The following is a 16889-nucleotide window of genomic DNA, read 5'->3' as shown; positions in this document are numbered from 1 at the left end:
TTGTGGCAATTTGGTTAAGTATAATGGAAATGGAGAAGACTATAAACAAACCGTGTTGATCTCAGGAACCTGTTTAGGTACTAAGGTGAGTTGTATGAGTGTAATGTTTATGACTGAATAACAGCATTCCAGTTTTGTTTTTTGAATTCAATCCACCCACTGGCCTTTTAGTTCTGAGAATGCTGGGTAGACCAAGCAGATCATCCCCACTAGATCTCGCAGTATTAAAATGTGACGAGACTTCTTGTTGAGGTAAAAAGTGTCTCGCAATATGGGCAACAAGTTTTGATTTCAGTTTTCACTTAAAAGGTCACACAGCTTCAACTAGAAGTTAAAAGCTCAAGATCTCTCCTCGTGAACCCAATCTCGCGTCTCGTGAGCAGAGTATCTCGTCACACCGCTACGTACTATTCAAGTTCAATTACTATCTGACGTCTCACTTGACAAACACTAGTCATTTTCTGAATCACCAGAACAGCCAAGTCAGCTTGCGATGCACCTCCGATCATGTTGGGCACAAAGCATTTGGGCCGGAGCGGTCTAGATTGTAAAGTGCTTCTTTCGGTCTCAAAGTATGCTCGGCCCCCTCCCCGTCTTGCCTTTGTCCCTCTCCTCTTGGTTGGTGTCTAAGCCCAAGACAGGTACCTGCGAGACAGAAAAGTAATATTCCAACTACTTACCCATATGTAAAACAATTAAAGAAGATATCGGAAGATGGAACTTAATCCCTTTCTTAGTCTGAGTTCAAGAATTGCATCTATTAAAATGAACATTCTGCCTAGATATTATACTTATTTCAGACCTTACGAAATGATTAACCGAAATCATTTAACGAGTGGGAAAAGATGTTGTCAAGATATAAATGGCAGGGTAAGAGACCTAGGGTTCGTGTTTAGACGTTACAGTTAGCTAAGGAAAAAAGGGGGCGGGGATTACGTCCTTAAAGAGATTATTACTTTGCAGCGCAGATGAGAACCAGGATGTGTTGGTGCAACCCATCTATCAAGCCTCAGTGGAAAAATATAGAGGGAGAAACGAACTATCCCCCATCCCTATACAGGCAACCCTTGCTGATAGTGACTTACAAGGCCACATAAATGCTATTGATAACCCATGGATAAAATGCACTCTAATGTGTGGAAGACTTATAATGCAATATAAATTAAAGAGGATATTGTCCTCTTAAATGGTGTGCATACGACTCGGAGTTTACACCAATAGATTTGATACTAGATTTAAGTATTGGACGGAAATAAAGGATTGACGGTCTTATGTGATGTAATAAAAGGTGGTATAATAATTAGTTTTGAAGCACTCAAAGAGAGATATGCGTTAGAAGCACAAGACTTTTACCGATATTACAGATGCGGTGTTTTATTAATACGCAGATGAAGAATATGGATGGGACAGGCAAGGTTATAATAGAATGTTCAGAAAAGCGTACAACTCAGATTTATGTGGTTAAAATCATTTCATGCACATATAAATGTCTGGTAAATCTTAAAACACACTCAACCTCCTATATTTAAAACAAAAGGGAGAAGGAGGGGGGAATAAGATATCTAAGAAGAATGGACAAACAATATGGAGGTACCAATGGAAATGCTCCAGTTCACAGAAATGGAAGGAGTTTGGTTGGAAAACTTTGATAAGGTATTTTATCACACCTCTCAGAAATCATATCATGGTGGCAATGCATCTATATGCTGGAGAAATTGTGGAAACCAAAATGCAAACCATTACCATGTCTTCTGGGATGCTCTGTCATTAAGGGTTATTGGAGAGAAATACATAATGCCTTACAATGTATTTTCGAACATGTTATGCCATTTGATAGTAAACCTTATATTTGGATTATACCTCAGAATGGTTAAAAAGGAAAAATATTTAATGAATATATTGCTGGTGGCGTAAAGAAGAGCTTTACCAAAAAAATGGTTGTCACACGAGATTCCCTACCTTAAAAACATGGATGGAAATTACAATGGACATTTATAAACTAGAGAAGATAACAGCATCTTTAAATTATAAACTGGAAGAATTGTTCTGTGCTGGGGACAATGGACCAATATGCAACTCTCAAAGACCTGACCTCGTTCTCTAGCTACTATGGAAACAGGAAAACTACTCCCTACATGTATATAGTTCTTATCTCTTTTTTCCTTTCTTTTCATTATTTACAAAAAAGAAAGAAAAAGTTTACATTTTGATGAATAGATGTACAATACACATCTGTGTGGTGTGGGATATAGACATGCATTAATTGCTGTGTATGTTTGTGATATGAGGATACTTGATGTAATATTGATGTGCATCTGTTTGAAGTACTATTTGTCTATGTGTGGAAAAGTAAATAAAAAAAGAAAAAAAAAAGAAAAGTAATATTCCATCATTGATTGGTTACGTGGGAGATGGTGTCTAAGGGTTGACATATACATCTAAATTATCTACGCTGGTGACTGAAACTAATGTTGGCCCAGCTGATTACACAGCAACATGTGGTTCTGACCCTACTTGTTAAATAAAACTTAGATGCAAATCTCACAACCGTATTGTTAGGCCATCAGTTTAATTAAGTCAGCATAGATAATCTTTCCACGTTCTTGATTCAGCAAGTTCTGACACAGCAGTGTGCCCACTCACCAGGTTTCCGGCTCTTTTCTTGGCTTCTCTCTCGTACTTCTCTAAGGTTCTCTTGTCTACCATGCCAGTTAGATACCTGTTGGAGAAGAGGGGAACAATAGAGAAATGTACAACATGTCAAAGGCCTGATGTGGTGAAACTCATAAGGAAAGGCGGTTAACCCCCCAAAAATAAAAGGGAGATTTCTACTCACATGATTTGTCCGCCAATGGTGGACTTGCCAGCATCTGGAGAAGAAGAATGCAGAGTGAGTGTAGAGTAAAGAAAACTGTGACATTGTTGTTAAGTTTAGAGGTGGGGCACATTAGGCTGGGAAAACCCTGACAAATTTCCAGCAAATTTCAGATTTGTTCTGAAAGTCAGTCTGGCCAAGAGCCCATTCAAGCCAATTTCCCATTTTTCCAAATCAAGGCACCAATCAAACCACTAAGGCGGGCTTTACATTCAACATGACGCCCACCGAACCCGTTGATGCTGCTGTCGCTGCTACGTCACCTGGATCGTTGGTCTGATTGGTTGAAGGACTAACCAATTCCAATTCCTTTGGAAATGAGCTGTGAATGAACCTTCCCCAGACCCACTCTGTTACAACGGAGAAGGGTCTGGTGTCAACCAGGCCACGGCGACATGGCAAAATATCCTATCACGAGTTTTTCCAGGCATGATCACGATCCAATCACAATTCTTTTTCGTGTTTTTTTTTTGGGACAATTTCCAAGTTAGTGAACATTACAACCAAACTGAGGGACATCCGGCTTCATCCCAGCAATGTTAGGGGTACATCACTGATGACAGTGTGAAAGTGAACTGTAATCCGTCTACGGGTGACCGAAACATTAGCGTCTGCACACTAGACAGTTGTGTTAACGAACATTGAGAGACATGAAACAAACATGGAATGTGGAAGGGGAGTCGGGCCTGACTGACATATCAGTACATTGATTCCATCCTCTCTGTTTGAATGTATGAGCAACCAGAGACTCATACATTCAAACAGAGAGGAGGGAATCAATGTACTGATACTCAAATCGGTGTTGCTCCAGATTGCTTAACAGTGATGCTACCAAGTAACATTTGACTTGAGAGATTCATTATTCATTTTAAATCCCTGCTGTGATTAGCATCATCATCATCATCCACCAAACACCTACAACAGACAGGGGTACAGCATGCACTGACCTACGTGTCCGATAAACACAACGTTGATGTGTTCCTTCTTGGGGGCATCTGGCTGTGTAGGTGGAACCTTGGGCGCCGGCGTTTCCTCTTCCTCCTCCATCACCTCCGGTGCCGCCTCCTCTGTCGCCGCCCCCGATGGTCCCCGGTCCCCACAAGACCCGCCTCCCGGCTCGTCCTCGTTTGGCTCGGCCTCTTTCTGGTCCCACGGCTCCTCTGTGGTCATCTCTGCGTCGCCGTTCTCCAATGGAGCTGCACAGCCACAAACAGACCCCACCCTACTTAAAACAACTCAACGGGGTCAAATATAGACTGCAACATCTTTTCACCCTTACCTATTTATCAAACAAGCGTTACTGTATTTATTCTGAGAATTAAAACAGAGGTGAATATTCATAATCAGCAGCATATTTAAGTTTTTTTTTTAAAACTGTTACTGGAAACAGTTTTAGAAAGTACTTTTAGTGTAAACTGCAGGGACCAGTGTGTTGTCATGAAAGGAAAAACATGAAGCAAAGGCCTATTTTTTCAGTAACAATCAGTAAGGACCAAAAACAATTAGCCCTACATAAATTTGAGGAATAAAGAAAATAAAAATCCTAAAAAAACTGAAAAACAGCTCCTGTGCAGTGTGCAATGTACTGCAACAAAAGCAATGACAACATGAGACTTTACTTGAAAATGGAATTTTAAAAAAACTACATATGAAGTAATACCTAACACATTAAAGTGTTTTTGTTCCGCTACCCTTCCCTGTGGTTGACGTCAGGGTCAGCTAGCAGCAGCAGAACCAGCAGGGTTTGTAACATGCACGCGGCGGTCTGAACTGCCGTTATTGTTTATGGTCAAACAACGCAGAACAGCCAAAGGTAATGTTTGACTAGATTGCAACGTTTACATAAACAGTCATTATTTAGGACACACACATCTGCTGAACAACTCATTGTCTTGTAGTTGCAACCTCTGCCAGTGAAGCTTTCCATAGATCTGTTGAGGCAATCTTTATCAAATCACGATCCGATTATGGATTATGTGTAGGGATGCACCGATGAATCGGCCGACATTCCCCCTATTTACTGTCATCGGCAAATAATCTGTAGGGTGTCTCAATTATGGAAAACAATCAAAGCAATTACTCATATACTTTTGGAAAGAAAACAAAATAAGAGTTTACTTTACTACATAAAGAGCAAAATAATTGTTTCTCGATTCCATGGTTTGTGATCATAAGAAGCCAAAATCGTTACGCTTAACATTTAATTGTACAGCCCTAAAAAGACGGCATGCGCCGATGTTTATCTATTTCGCGCTGCCTTTCGAGTGTTAACTGTTCTGACTCAGCCAACGGTAACAACATCCTCCTGCTTCCCTGAACTCACCGCTGTGGCAACATTTGGCCTTCCCCGTGAGTTATGGAAACAAACAACAAAGGTAAAGCATGCGGGCTCTACGGGACTCTATGGTGCCTTCAGGTACAGTTGTTCAACGAAAGGTGCTTTCAGTTGCGCCACTAAAAAAAACCCTGAGAAACTCAAACTGATCATAAATTTGTTTGATACAATTTTTGCTCATTCACAGTTACAGGTGGAAAGTTAAAACGCACCCACTAACTTAAACATGGCCAAAGCCGTTTAGGAATGCCAACAAAAAAACATGATCGAGTGGGGAAAATTGCCTCCCAAGATTTTTAAACTAAATAACATTTACTAGTAGAGCTGGGCAATATATTGATACCATATCGATATTGTGACATGAGACTAAATATCGTCTTAGATTTTGGATGTTGTAATATGGCGTAAGTGTTGTCTGTTCCTGGTTTTGAAGGCTCCATTACAGTAAAGTGATGTCATTTCTGAACACACCACACTGTTGTAACTGTAACTATAATCTGCCTTTACCCACGTAGTCAGAGCCACATTACTGATGGTTATTTATCAAAATATCATTGCGTCAATATTTTGTGAAACCACCAATAGTCAACACTACAATATTGTTGCAGTATCAATAGGTATTTTGTCTAAAATATTGTGATCATTGATTTTCTCCATATGGCCCAGCCCTATTTACTAGTTCAGGCCAATGTCCGATTCCTACATTAAACCATTATTTTATTTTCCTTCATTTAATTTCCATTTAGGTCAAAGAAACTCGCTGTTATATATAAATGCAGATAACAAGTGTATGCCTTTTATTTAATTATGTTGGCACAAGGTAGGAACTGCATTTTAATCTGGTCTCATTTCACATTAACAGCTACTTTTTGTGGATTGAGTGCATCTGAGAGCATTTTCCAACCTACCATACGGTTTAGAGAACTCCTTGCATTAGATACTGTGTACAGAATTCCAGTGGTTTAGAAAAGGTTTAAAAACCTTGAAATAGTTGCCAGGATGGAATTGCTCTGCTCTATTTAATTACAATGTCTAGAGAAAGCGGCCCAGCGTGTGCACAGTCCAGCTTTCCAAGCCCAGGCTGCTGTGGTCGTCACCTGTAAACAGCCAACCACATTTCTGAGCTTCCCTTTCCCTCGATGCTATATCGTTCCCACTTCAGTGGGAAAAAACAAATACTCGAGCCATTTGAAGCGTCCTGGCACGTTTCTTTCAACAACTGCAGAAATGACAATGCTAGCAAAGCTGCTGTGTGTAAAATTAATTTTGATGATCAGTTTTGCTATAATGTTCTTAATTTTAGTATTTTTTAATACATTGAAAGGGGAAAAAATATTCAATGTACCTGCGCACAATAATATTTAATCAGTTCACAGTGCAACTGAACTTTTGAAAGGTGGATTCCCAGCAAGCCTCTCTGAAATGTTGCTGTACCTCTTGTGGCTTATCTCCCACTGAAATATGGCCGTGTCTGTTTAAAGCGATAATGAAACAAGAGTCCCAGCGATTGGGACAGAGCAAAAAGACACTCTGCGGCAGTTGGAGATCATCTGTGCGATTGGCAAAAAGCAGGATAAAAAAAAAACGGTGCAGCCAATTCTGATCAGTTGCCGGTCAACCGGTGCATCTCTAATTTTTATCTCTGAATATTTTCTTCACTCTGTCTGAAAACAACAACTAATAGTGGCTAAGACCACACTATTTGAGAATATACAGGTTGTTGTTTTCTCCAAATACCGGAGGAAAAATGTAAGTAGCACTACATGATAAAATTAACCTAGCTAGAGAAATTGTTTATCAAGGTATCGTCTATAAAAGTTCACAATGTTGATGAAATCGTGGTTTACTACATGTAGTTTTTTGTCTTAGTCATTGTCATGTTTAAAAGTCCATTGTGCCTTAAGGATGACATGTATTTACCACTAAAAGAAAATGTAGGCCTATGTTGGAACGTGAGATTATCCCTTCAGAACGCAGTGGATTTCAATGGACTCCCCATCCAAACTCCCGACTGGACCTTCGTCTACCGGACTCTTTCAAGTACATGTACTCCCCGTCACCACCGCTCACGTGGTAGCTTACAGACACCGGACAGCCGTCAGCTTACGCCAGCTAGCTTCTGTTAGCTTCCACCGACTGACTGCTCGCCCAGAACATCTTGGCTGTAGCGCTCTCTCCCAGGCTAAAGCTAATAGCTCACACTTACAGATGAAGTTAGCGTGGGCCACTCTGCACTGCCGAAAAGGGTGATCTAAAATATTCCTCACTACAACTTCTTAACGTCAACTGCTACGTTGCTCCAGCTTGCATTGCCAAAATAAAATAAAAAGGTATTGTCATGTTGTTGGTTTCAAGCTAAAAAAAGAAATAGTTTGCATCACATCAGATAACCTTCAGCAACGATTGCAGGCTCTCTGGAGCTCTGCTTTAAATGAAGCTCCATCGTGACAAATGAATGAACTACTAGCGTGGTGACATGAAGATGGGAATCAGGGACACAAAAACAGCCCTGAACGGTCATCAGGTCAGACAAGCCGGATTTATCGGGAAGAATCACACCGCCGGTATATACATTAAGACAAAGACTTGAGAAAGGAGGAATGGAGCTTTCAGGCAAACTTAACTTAAGTCTCGGTAATTCGTGACATAAGAGCCAGAGAGTTTAGTGTGGGCCCGCACAGGCCAATGAGGGGAGCCGTAATTATGTACGTCACAACAAAGTTCAGAGGTAATCTTAACACTAAGGCTACATCTACACTAATATGTTTGTTTAGGAACGCATATCTTTTGCTTTTTGTTGGTAACACACTACTCCGGTGTGTACAATCCCCTAAAACGGAGACCCTGCGCTGAACCTGTTCCAAAACTCTGGGTTGGCATTGTAGTTTGGGCGGGCAGAAACGGAGACCTTTGGAAACGACGACGCAGACAGCCCCGTCAGGCAGTGTTATCCTCAAGGTAGGCTCACATACCTTTCAGTAACCGCTGCTCCATGATCATAAATCCCTGCGTGGTATTACTTTCTCACCATTGCGGTTCTCTGAAGTATTTTAAACTCATACAGCCATGATTTTCAACCGCAGAGTAACATCTGACAATCTGCTTCAAACTGACAAATGGTCTTGCGATGAGTTGTCAGATGTGTTAATATGGACAGAGATCATTTATAATGTGGAGCCTACACTTTTGTTTCAAAACTCTTTAAAAATGAAAAAGTGTGGATGTAGCCTTAAACACAGACGCCATACATACCAGCACTTTCTGACACCTCCATGGTGGATATCTTTTCAACAGTAACTAAAAACAGAAAAGAAACAACGGTTGAGTTAATGTTTTAGGTAATTTAAAAAGGACCCTGGCCCATTCTACATGGCAAATTTAGTTAGAGGAAAAAATAAGGGCAGAAAAACAGTAACTGTGGAGGACTGACAGGTTTTCATGTCAATCACCTCCATTTGTTGGGAGCACATACTGCCCTTTGGTAATTTGTCCATAGGTAGTGTCTATGGGAACAATAGTGGAAAGGTTTTGAAACCACTGACACAGAATGAGCAACAGTGTCTGTCAAACAATGTGTTGGAGTTACGTGGACCAGGCTGATTGGAAATAAGGTTTCCTACGTGTTATTACAGAGGTCAGTCTGGTCCAGGTGACACATTTTTGCTCCACACTTAACCAAGCTGTGCGTCAGAACATCCACGTCACACCAGTCGTGTTCCCACTAACTTCTTTTAAATGACGAGCTTAGTTTCATCTTTACGTGATAAAGTTGGACTGTAGACTGACAATATCGATGTTTGCCAGGAACGCCGTTTGCTCGGCTTAGTTTACAGTTTTAATTACACCGGTAACGTTATTGAGCTAACCTAGCTAGCTAATATACATTGACTTAGAACTGAGTGACACACCACACTAGCTAACCGAAATGCTAGCTAGCTACCGCCGGTTAGCTGTAACAAGCTAATGCCGGCTTGGTTGGTACAGTTTTGACAGCGCTCAACAACTATACCCCCACTGTACAGTCAAACGCCCGAGTAGCATTAGCATGATTGGTAGGTTGTCAGTTAAAAGTTACATTGTCCGGCATAACATCTAAATTACAGCTACACTGGACAGCACAGCAGCCGGGCGGCTTGTCGCGCTTCAAGGAACGCGTGTCTGTACAGTGGCTAGTGAGCTAGCAACTAGCTACCCAACCCAGGCTCATGTTAGCAGCTAGCTAGCTAACTTCTAGCTAAAGTAGCTAGCTCCCCAACGTGACTGAGAACTTACCGACAGACTCGAGATTTTCCGAGTGCGCTTTCGTTGCAAAAACCGGAACAAACTCGGCGGCGTTCACATTGGGTACAAACGGTTTGGCATTCACGTTTAGGGCTGTGAATGCTGAATCAAGTTGTCCGTCGATTGTGGCCTCCACATCGTCCTCTTGTTCCCAGGAATCAGGGGCAGTGTCTGTCGGGTCCATCGTGGGTCTTAGATTTTCACTACTGTGAGATTTCAACTACGCAGTTCTTGGTCTACGTAAGTGTCCGCCTTAAACCCGACGTTAAGGTCTCCCCTTGGGGTAATTGAGAGCGTCCCACCTCGAAGTGGAGCTAATGTTTTATCTCCGATTCAGGTGAACTTAGCAGCCGGTTTCTAACGGTGAGACGCCAGAGAGGATATTCGACTCAGCACTCCCAGAGTCCGCGTGAGCTCTGCGTCCCAGTCAGTTGACGTAGTAACCGCGGTGACCTCTGGGATACGAAGTCTTAGTTTAAGGCGGAAATCGTTTCGCTTGAAAGAATCCTGAGGTCAAGAAGACTACATACCCCAAAGACTATGTTAATTGCTAGTGTTCGTTAGTAGTTTCTGACCTTTTTAGAAACCGCAAATTTGATTTGTTGTATCAAATGGAGCAATACTTTCATAAAGGCTATAACTTTTTTTTTAAAATCTTATTATATTTAGTTACAACCTAGAGGTTTTTGTCAACCTCCTCCATGTTTTATTTGCAAAACTCCACATAGGTTGTTTTATTAACAATAATAGCATTATTAAAACAAAAGGGGGAAATTACAACAATGCAACAGCAATTGACTGGGTTCATGATTTAATTATAAAAAAATAGGTTTGGTTTTGCAACACATCAATCTCAATCACTGTTAATTATCCCTTTCAAAATACAGTTAAGTCATTCCCTTTTCATTTTTCATTTTATCCATTGATTAATTTCACCTTAGGGCACAAGAGGCGTATCACAGCTTTGTAATCATACAAAATATACTGAGGACATTTAAATGAATCAACATATAACCGTCCTCAGTCTACACAAATATGATATACACTCATACTTACTCAGGTAAAAATGTGTATTACTGTGCATAAAGAAGCCAAGAAAAGATGGAAAAATCTCCAAAAGGATCAAATGACAGATTAGATATTTGTATAATATGTCACAAAAAGTTAGATTTTATTTCCATCATTTACACTTTCAAAATAACACAAAACTAAAAAAATGGCGTCCGCAAAAGTTTGGGCATAATAATACGAATGTCTAATCTGTCATTCGATGCCTTTTGGAGTTTTTTCCATCTTTTCTTGGCTTTTTTTTATGCACATTAATACAATTTTTTACCTGGGGGGCCCAAACCTTTGAACCCCACTGTACACCTTTAAAAAAAAAAAGAAAGTCCTCTGGGATAATCGTGTCTGATGAAATGACATGGAACACATGTCCCTAGCATACATCATATCAGAATATTTTGCATATTTGTATATATTGTCCCCTTAGGCATTAAATAACGTAATTGCATATTCAACCAAAGGGAGTGGCATTTGCATAAAAAGACGCCCTGAAGGTGCAAACTTCAAATTCAAAAAGGACTAGTTAACTCTGCTTTTAGAGTAGTATATGAGAATGATGGCATTCTTAATTATCACTTGTTCTATAATAACTGTTAGTTACTCATGTACAGTATTTTAGATAAAAGCAACCCTTCCATAGTATAATGCAACCCAGGACTTACAGTACTTCCTGTGCACAGAAGTTCTTAAAAAAATTAACAGGAACACCTTATAAAGTAGTCTAATAAAAAATAATTATTTATTTGTACTGTAAAATTAACACTTGTTAGAGTGCCAGTAATTTTGAGTTTAGTACAGTTATTTTTTTTGATTAATATGAACTGTTTTCATATGTTAAGTAACCACTACTTAAAGTGGTCATTTCATAGTAACTTAAAACTCTATAGTTCCTATTTTGACAGAACAAATCAGACATTACATCCAAATATTTAAGCTCTAACAACCTGAGACTTTTGAAAATGGATTGCCTCAATATTTTTTGAGCACTGCTTACTTATTTGGGTTAACAGCGAATGTACAGCCCCAAAAATGAGCACCGAGCTCAATCAACACGTCTGAGCTTCCTAAAGCTAGGATGTGACAATGTCACATGTTGTTTTTGTCTGTGATGCACAATATGGGAAAATTTGAATATTACTGTCAGTACAGAAAGGACATTAGCAAAAGGTGGACAGGTCACGGTCTTGAGTCTTGGCTAGAAGTCCAATAATTCCAATTCAAGTCCTAAACTTTTAGTCCCAAAAAGTCCCCATGCAGTATAGTAAATTGGTAGCATGGTACACTTACAGACATGTTTTTTAGAATATTGTATTTATTCTTTTCAGGTCGTCAAAGTATCAACCCTCGTGTTGTCTTCCCCGTCGACCGTGATGCAATTTTTAGTTTTTCTGGGTCAAAATGTTCCAACGTTTTGGTCATCTTTTTGTCAATATTTTTCTTTAGATATTTTTCTTTAAGCTTTTCTCACTTGTCCTGACATTTTTTGAACATTATCCTGGCGTTCTTGTCCCTTTTTGTCCAAGTTTTTGTCACTTTTTCCATCTTTTTTTCCTATGTTTTTCAACGTTCTATCATCAATTTTTCTTCACATGCTTATTAAATTGAATAAAAACGCCCAAATTCAAAGAAAGTAGTGAACTGATCATTTATTTAAGTTGTGAAGAGCGTTGTAGTGAACGTCCACGTCATTCTGTTTTACAATTTGGTTGAAAGAAACCCAAATTTCTGATATAGAACTTCTTTAAATTTGGGTCAGATTTGACCCGAGGACAAGAGGAGAGTTAAAAAAGCAAACTGAAAACATGTCTGGGTGTGTTATTACTTTAAAACGATGACTATTCTTTGTAATACGGTCATTTGTAACCGCTGATTGGTGATTGTGATTGGCTGCTGACGGATTGATCCAAAACCTGTTGCCAAGAAAATTAGTGTCTATGATTCTTTTTTTAATCTTTAGGCTTGTGAAAGATATTAGGCCATTCCATTCCTAAGGTCCAAGGGAAGCCTCGACTCGACAGTCTGGATTTGATGTTGTCCGGTCTAAACTTAAGAGTAAGGTTAGCATCGTTGTGATTTTAACAATTCTAAATTCCAATTGCCGATTCTTACCGATTCTTTGAGGATCAAAGAGAGTCAAAGCCATGTCACTCAAGTAACACCCCACTGGTAATTATTATTATTTTTAAAGATTATTTTTTGGGGCAATTTAGGCCTTTAATGACAGGACAGATGACGTTGAGCGAGGGAAATGACATGCAGCAAAGGGCCGCAAAAATACCTCCATATATGGGATATATATATATATACACCGAGCTATCTGGGCGGCCATAATCAGTTTTTTGTATTTCTTCTTATATCTACTTTTGTTGTAGTTGTCAAGGCTTCAGATCGCCAACATCCACAGATTTAGTTTCAGTCCAGGGTGTCAGTTTCATTCTCCAACATTTTCTTTCTTCTTCCTCAAACTGGTTGTCTTTTAGTTTTATGACAAATTCCATTTCCACAGATTACTTACAACAAATTAATTTGGGTCTATTTCTAGCTACATTATACTGCATTAGCTGTATAGTATTTGTTTTGCTGTTGTATAGTATTTGTTTTGCAGTATAGTATCTGTGTTGCTGTTTTTAATGTATGAATTCCCTGTGAGGCGTCCTTGAGTGCCAAGAAAGGCGCCTTTAAATAAAATGTATTATTATTATTATTATTATTACCCTTTTACAAGGTCTTCAAACCCATTTATACACAGCACTTCCATATTGGGATTTTCATTATGTCAGTGAATGTGCTTGTTATGAATACGTGACATTGTTTTGAGCTTGTTGGCTTTCGTTTATTGCCAGAAATCCGGGGTTCATGTACATTTACATATATAATCAAGGATGTATACTGACTGACTGAACCACGTACATTTCAGCTGCATTGAGTGATCAACTTCCAACAGAACAGAGGAAGACTTTTAGAACTCTAACCACAGAAAGCCATGGCGTGGAATTAAAACTAGAAAACTTTGAATTTATTCTGTTGAGAGACAGAATTTACACAAAAAGTGTTTCTGTACCGTAAACTAATGGTAGAAAACATCCGAGAGAAAAGATTCTGCTTATCAAATACAATCAATCGTGAGCAGGACGGTCCAAATCAAAAGCAAACATATTCTTCTTATCAGGTTAGGAAGTTATTGATTTAGCTTTGCATTATAAACACACAACAGAAATGATCAATCGACAAGATTTTGCTTCAATTCCACCAGGTCAGAAATTCAATAAAGAACAGTAGTAAAGAAAGTATTCAATATAAGTGCAATAACGCTGAAATAGATTATTTTGTAATCTTCATTCTCACTGTGTTCATTCCTTATCAAACCATTGCATTAAATCCATAATTTTACAACTCTTTACAGTACATTTTCCACCAGAGCTAAAAGTTGTGTTTGGGTTTCATTCATAGACTTTTGTTTTAATATTAACATTCAGACATCAACATGAGAGCCAATTCTAAACCACTCAGGCCATGGTCTCCCATTAAATATCCAAAAAGCCATAACAATCAGTGATAATCCTTCACTGATGACAAACTGTCCATCTTGTTGTGTAAAGTTGCATCAAAATGATAAATATCCTGCAACTGAAGTTTGCATGTTGAGTGGGATATAAAGTATGAATTCATAACACGCTTTCATTTCCTGCTATTCCCATGTTTGTTTGGGACTTGTAGGCATTGAGGCCTAGACGCGGTGCGATAACATCTCTAACATCAGGCTTGCTCCGCGTCCCACTGTGTGAGATGGTCTAACGCAACCCCCCCCCCCCCCCCCACAGACTGCATCTTATCAGGTTAGAGGGCACGTCTACCGGCAGTTCCAATGGAAACCGGTGTTTCCTGTAGAGTTGGGTCCATTTCCGGTTTCATCGGTCCGGTCTTGGTTGAACACGCTAAACCGGTCGGATCTCATCCTAAACGGTTGGACAGCATTTGTCATTATGACATCTTCTGGCAAATTAAAAAAGTAGCTGATGTTATCAACCTGCAAGGAAGGCGGCAGCCACTAAATCTACTTTGTACTGCGAGCAGTGCGGCGTTACTAGTAGAACTACTACAGTAGTGGTACTACATGTCATTTCATGTTGTATTCTGATTCTTTGGTCTGTGCACATGGGTCGTCACTAGCTCACAGCAGTCCCTCGAGAATTGATCCTAAATCTGGGACCCTGTAAGAATCCTGAAGCAGGCGGTCTTTGGTTCCGTGTCTCACGGTGAAATCTAGACCTGGCCTCAGACTTCACCTGGGACGGCCAAACCCACATTGGACCCATCCTAAAGATGTCGGAGGCGTTGTCCAAAGGGAATGCAGGAAATGAGCAACAAGTAACAAACCACGAGGAATTTCACCATTCCCACGTTGTGAACTTCTACACACAAATAAATCCTCATAATAAAGAAACATTAATAAAACACACCCAACATGCTCATCATCAGCCCGCTATCTGGGATTATTTTTTACCAGAAGACATCCAAGGGACAAAGGCTAAAGTGAGTGTTGGATGGGTGGATTATTTCAAAGCCCAGCAGAACCAACTTAATTGTAAAAAAAGACAAAAAGAGAGCAACCAATCAAATAAGAGCACAGAGCCAACATCACTAGTGTAATGGTAAACCAGGACAGGAAGTACTTTGACCCAGGTCTGCCAGGACGTTTTTGGCAAAGAAAGAACGCCTGTGAAGGAAGGTCACTTTTTGCTCAGGTTGCATTGTTGACAAAAATAAAAATACATTTACATAAAAATAAAGTTAACATAACTCTGACCCCAGCTGCATGTGCAATTATTAAGGGAATTTGAGTTGGATCCACTAAGCTGTGGACGGAGTGTGTATCGTTAACCGGGAGTATTGGGCCCACTGCTAAAAACACACATTTTGACAATGAAGTCATAGGACTTTGGGAAGAAAGTCATAACATTATGAAAATAAACTCGGTAATTTACTAGAAAATGTCATGATATGGGAACAAAGTCGTAACTCTTCAAGAAAAACGTGGAATATTTTGAGAAAAAGTTTGCAGAACAGTGTGTCGACCAACGTGCCAAAAATTATACGTTTTTTAAATATTTGACACTTTATTAATCCTGCAATAGAAATTCCAATTTGTGCAATTCCGTTGTTAGTTACACACATTAGTGAGACAGTCTCAGTACCTTTACACGCTCTAAGGGAGACATGGCGGGGGGGGGGGGGAACTGGCCCCTATCCAGCTACCAGTCCACCTCCGTACGGGGACTTGAACCAGCGACCCTCCGGTTCCCAAAGCCGAGTCTGAGCTACTGCCAATAAGCACCAATAAGCATATGATATCTGTGTGACTAAGTATGGAGTCTGACAGGAAACTATGGCAACGTGGAGTTCCTACAGTCCAGCGGAGGACACTCACACATCAGCTGAGTCTCAGTTTTTTCCAAAGGTACTCTGTATATACTGCATGTACAGTCAGACAGTCAATCAATAACCTAGTTATAATACAGTTCTCAAAATACGACTTTATTCTTGTAAAATCATGACTTAGTCTTGTAAAATAACTTTATCTTGTAATGTTTCACATATTTCAAGTAGATTCCCCCCCAAAATCACAAGAACATATTTTCCCTCTTCCCTGTAGTCATATTCATCAACCTGTTATGGTAATATGTTTTGTGTGTAGGCCGGGAGAAAGAAAATAGTAACCGGATCAAAAGGGACATTGTTTTTAATTTTTTTCAGATGTATTTTGTTGTTGGGGTTCTGAGCAGTACAAGCGGAGGGCCATCTGGTTATTAGTTATCTAGTTATTATATTAGAAAGAAGGAAGACATCTCTACGGCCGATATCGCCAACACTGGGCGACTCCCACCAAAACTATCTAGACTGATGAATAACAACACATATAAGGGAAAATATGGATTCATGGTTTGGGGGTGAACCGTCCCTTTGACCTTTATGGTTTCATAACTTTCTGCATTCTGACTTTTTTCCCCTCAAATCCCTCTTTCTCTCTTTATTCTTTGAGATTTCTTTTAGTGCAAACATGAAGGGAGTGTTTGAAGCTCGACGGCAGGTCACCGCTATTATCAGCAGGCATTTATTAAATAGATTAGGATACTCTATACGAGATTCATTTTCCAGTTATTTTAAATAATTAGTCATTGTATGGGTTAGATTTCTAACATCTGTGTAGACTATTTACAGTGGCACTCCAGTTCAGAGATAGAGTATATATATATATATATATATATATATATATATATATACATATATACACACACACACACACACACACACACACACACACACACACACACA

At 39.6% G+C, this 16889-nt stretch overlaps 1 protein-coding gene across 1 annotated transcript; it reads right to left on the bottom strand.

Moving 5' to 3' along the window:
- Positions 1-567: 567 nt before the first annotated feature.
- On the bottom strand, positions 568-9940 carry LOC116678667 (eukaryotic peptide chain release factor GTP-binding subunit ERF3A-like). The gene is made up of 6 exons (XM_032508436.1): positions 9483-9940; positions 8463-8507; positions 3823-4071; positions 2837-2870; positions 2644-2719; positions 568-645 (listed from the first exon to the last, which is right to left on the bottom strand). The coding sequence occupies exons 1-6, from the start codon at positions 9673-9675 to the stop codon at positions 568-570; spliced, it is 675 nt and encodes a 224-aa protein (XP_032364327.1). The 5' UTR covers positions 9676-9940.
- Positions 9941-16889: the final 6949 nt, after the last annotated feature.

Source organism: Etheostoma spectabile, unplaced genomic scaffold, assembly GCF_008692095.1.
Source record: "Etheostoma spectabile isolate EspeVRDwgs_2016 unplaced genomic scaffold, UIUC_Espe_1.0 scaffold00007658, whole genome shotgun sequence".
Taxonomy (NCBI): Eukaryota; Metazoa; Chordata; class Actinopteri; order Perciformes; family Percidae; genus Etheostoma; species Etheostoma spectabile.
This window is presented reverse-complemented; position numbering and strand designations above follow the sequence as displayed.

Excerpts from the sequence above, each read along its gene's own strand:
- LOC116678667 (XM_032508436.1), bottom strand. The coding sequence starts at position 9,675 with ATGGACCCGACAGACACTGCCCCTGATTCCTGGGAACAAGAGGACGAT. Across the intron at positions 2,720-2,836 it reads ACCATTGGCGGACAAATCAT|GTATCTAACTGGCATGGTAG; the intron begins GTGAGTAGAAAT and ends CTTCTCCAACAG. Across the intron at positions 646-2,643 it reads AGAAAAGAGCCGGAAACCTG|GTACCTGTCTTGGGCTTAGA; the intron begins GTGAGTGGGCAC and ends TCTGTCTCGCAG.